Source organism: Arachis ipaensis, chromosome B01, assembly GCF_000816755.2.
Source record: "Arachis ipaensis cultivar K30076 chromosome B01, Araip1.1, whole genome shotgun sequence".
Classification (NCBI taxonomy): domain Eukaryota; kingdom Viridiplantae; phylum Streptophyta; class Magnoliopsida; order Fabales; family Fabaceae; genus Arachis; species Arachis ipaensis.
In genome coordinates, this window is record NC_029785.2 from 108,634,234 (window position 1) to 108,637,911 (window position 3,678).

The 3,678-nt window shown below is 28.7% G+C and overlaps 1 protein-coding gene across 1 annotated transcript in view; it reads left to right on the top strand.

The window, feature by feature from the left end:
- Nucleotides 3,098–3,678, top strand: part of LOC107633730 (zinc finger protein BRUTUS-like At1g18910) — a 19,318-nt gene continuing 18,737 nt past the window's right edge. Inside the window, exon 1 of the mRNA XM_016337334.2 lies at nucleotides 3,098–3,627. Coding sequence (XP_016192820.1) covers nucleotides 3,343–3,627 — 285 coding nt within the window. The 5' untranslated portion in view covers nucleotides 3,098–3,342. The remainder of the gene's footprint in view (nucleotides 3,628–3,678) is intronic.

The following is a 3,678-nucleotide window of genomic DNA, read 5'->3' on the forward strand; positions in this document are numbered from 1 at the left end:
ATAAAGGAAAAAAGAAAAACATATTAAAATGTGTATTAAATTTCATAATTAAATTTATTTATGTGTCTATCTTAATTAGCTTAATCTTTTTGGTAGAGTGATTTTATAATATAGTATTAGAATTTTTATAACAAAAAATGGAGAACTCAGTCGATGTTAACCCCAAAAAGAGAACAAAAAAAGTATTTGTAAAATTTATGTAAACAAATCAACTTAGATTGGTTAAGTGTTTAGCTCATTTGTCTATTTAAACAAGTATCAAAAATTGAATCTCTTCTTGTAAACGCAGCAACCTAATAGTCAGCAAATTTTAATTCGCGATAAATTAGTATTTGACCTACCAAACTAGAAAATATCACATGCTAAAAAAATTGTGCAAAGTTCAAAAGATCATACTATAGAATACAATGCTTTTGAGGAAAAAAAAAACAAATAAATTTCTTATCTTCATCATGAAGATAAATACTTTTTTTTTATCAAATTAAAATATAATTAATTTTTTTTGTGTAAATAAGAGACATAGATTTCTATGAACTCGTTTTAATTTAGTATATGTATCCTACATTTTCAAAGATCAAAATAGTTGTTGTAACTAAATTTGATGAAAAACTTTATTTTTGAAATAAATAGAAATCTATTTATCATTTTTTTGGTGATTTTTAATAAAGAATACTTTTTCACAAAAGAAAAATAAAAAAAACACGTAATACACCGTTTTTGCAAAAAATTAATTAATTTCGTTACAACTTTTACTTTTTAGTTTTCACCCAATTTTGCTCTTTTTAGGAGGAATTTTCTAAGTTAAAAGACGATAAATTTTATTGTCTTGACTTTTAGCGTATTAATTCTGTCCAAATTGCTAAAATTATCCCAGATCATCAGAGAATTTTCTCCACAAGAAAAAATTTAATATCACTGTGTAATAATTTATGTTTATACCACAACCTTATACATATCATCTTTTGACTTGCAAGTGAAGATATCTAACAGTAACTCCAACATAAAAATCCGAATCCAAATTTGAGAAAAAGACTAGTACTTTCCGCTATCAAACTCCATGGCTCTTTCATACGCAACAAAATAAAGTGTGCGTTTGGATTAGAATATGTAAACGAAAATTTGTATAAAATTGATTTTATAAATTGACTCTAATAAAAAATAAGTTGGTATTAACATGATTTGTGTTTGGTAATTTTGTATCAAAATGAATTATAATAAGATAAATGTTGTTTGGATTACATTATTCAAAATTACGTTTAAATAAAAATTATTAAAAAGACATAAATTTATATCATTTAAAACTATATTATTTTAATACTCAATAAATAATTGATAAAAATTAAAACTTAACAAAGAGTTCTAATAATAATATTAAAAAAATATTTATTTGTAAAACATTGTCATAAAAAAAATTCAATAATTTTGATGATTGCTTTTGGTATTTTTTATTGTAAATGAGATTGAATGACAAAATTAGTAGAATGTCAATTAATTTTTTAATAGACTTTTTGTTAGGTAGACAATGACTTTTGTAAACAATGTGAACAATTGACTCTAAAATTAACTTAATAAAGTAAAAACACACTATTACCCACCTAAATTTTAATATTAGGATAATCATCCGCACACCTAGTAAATTGAATATCTGATATATCCATTGTTCACGTTGTTTAGTATTTTAGTATTTTAGTTTTTTAATTTATCAAGTGAATGCAAAAACTAAATGCAAAAGATACAATTTATTGCTTTTGGTGAACAAGAGTTTAAACCCAAAATTATGTTCACATTTAAAAGAAAAAAAAAATTAGCAAACAAAAATTACAGCATTCAAAAAAATTAAACGGACTTTTTGTGCTTTCAACGTGTTTATTAAACACATCCGCAATCAACAGGCAGATGATGTAAAGATATAGGATCAATCATCGAGAAAGTTGGCATTTGAATTTGGATTGAAGTTTAACTCAAAGTAAACCATCTTTCCAGCCCGAATGACAGGGATTTGAGAGAATTTCCACCTATATCTTCACATAAGAACAATGGTGCTTTAGATTTTGAAATTGCACAAGCTCTCTTTGTCGAATGCTGAAATTAATTGTGAAATCTAGTGCACATATTAACTGTTTACAACAGGCACTTACATTCCTAAAAGAAAAGGTATACATTTAACAAGTCGCAACCTGACTAAATATGACAACAAAAATATATATATATACCCAAACTTTTGCGTACAGCTTTTTTAAGAATAATTTAAAATCTTTTTTCTTTCTCATCTTCCATTTGAAGATCTTTCTTCGCCTTTGATACATTGCTTTCTCACCATGATGGTACAACCAAGCATTAGCAAACGGATTTTTATATTTTGGAAAGTGGAGTAAAAAAATCTTAAATTAAATATAAAATATTAAAATCTAACAAACGAAATTTAAAATGATGCAAATGGGGTTACAAACATAATAAAATTAAATTGTTCAAAGAAAAGAAGCATAAGCAATACTATGCTAATAAATTGTTCAAACATAATAAAATTTTATAATTGTGAACGACGGTAGTATTTTTTTAAAATATGGGATGATTTAATTTAGGGAGTACAAATTAGACCGTCTGATGTTGAAGAAGTACAAAAATCAGATAGTTATATTTTTAGATATCAAAATCGGACCGTCTAATTTTTATACTCAACTCCTCTTATTTGTGTTTAAAAATTAAAAAATTTGGAGTACACAAATTGGACGATCTGATTTATGTACTCTAAACTTTTTTAATTTTTTAAACACAAATCAAAATGTTCGACTTTTTTATTTTTTAAATACAAATTAGATGATCATTTTAAAAAATACTAAAAATTAACATGTTAAAGTATATCACTTATTCTACTTCTATATTCAAATTTTTTAAACCACCAAAAGAGCTTTATTAGGCCGAAAAAAATGACAATTAAGAAAAATCATAAACTAGACAAGCGTTGTCAGGTAACCAAAATCCATAGTTGGCTTGTTCACGCCTTCAATAATTACCGTCCCAGATTCAAAACTCATAAAGAGATAAAACAAGGCACTCTCCATGCCGCTCTCGCATATCATATTCCAATACCAAGCGCTAAGACGCAACAACCCTTGGCCCTTTGCTCCAAAGTCCCTATCTAGCACTCGTGGCAACAGCCACAACAATATTATGCATATCACATCCAACTATTTTTTTTAATTTCAACGTTCATTTTTTCTTAAAAAATACTCCCAAACAGGCTCTAATAAATTCCCTTCAAAGCTTCATTTAACCTCCCCTTTCTCTCTCTCCTTTTCTGTAACTGTTTGATGGTGGTTTCTGCCGCAGACCTCGCCGTGGATGGACGGCGGCGATCATTCTTCTTCCCTCTCCGATAACGATGAGGACGAGAACGAACTACCGGACATTCTCTCCCGAGTTCGACTCGTCGACGCTCCCGTGCTCTTGTTTGTTTGTTTCCACCACGCTGTTCGCTCTGAACTCAGCCAGCTCCGCCGCTTGGCAGAAACGGCGTCGTTCGATGATCGGTCTCAGGAACTGAGACGAGAAGTTATTCTCAAGCTTCAACGGCGGTTCCGGTTTCTTAAACTGGCTTTCAAGTATCACTGTGCTGCGGAAGACGAGGTCAGTTCTAACCGATATATGAACTTATATATAAAGTAGCTACTAATCATG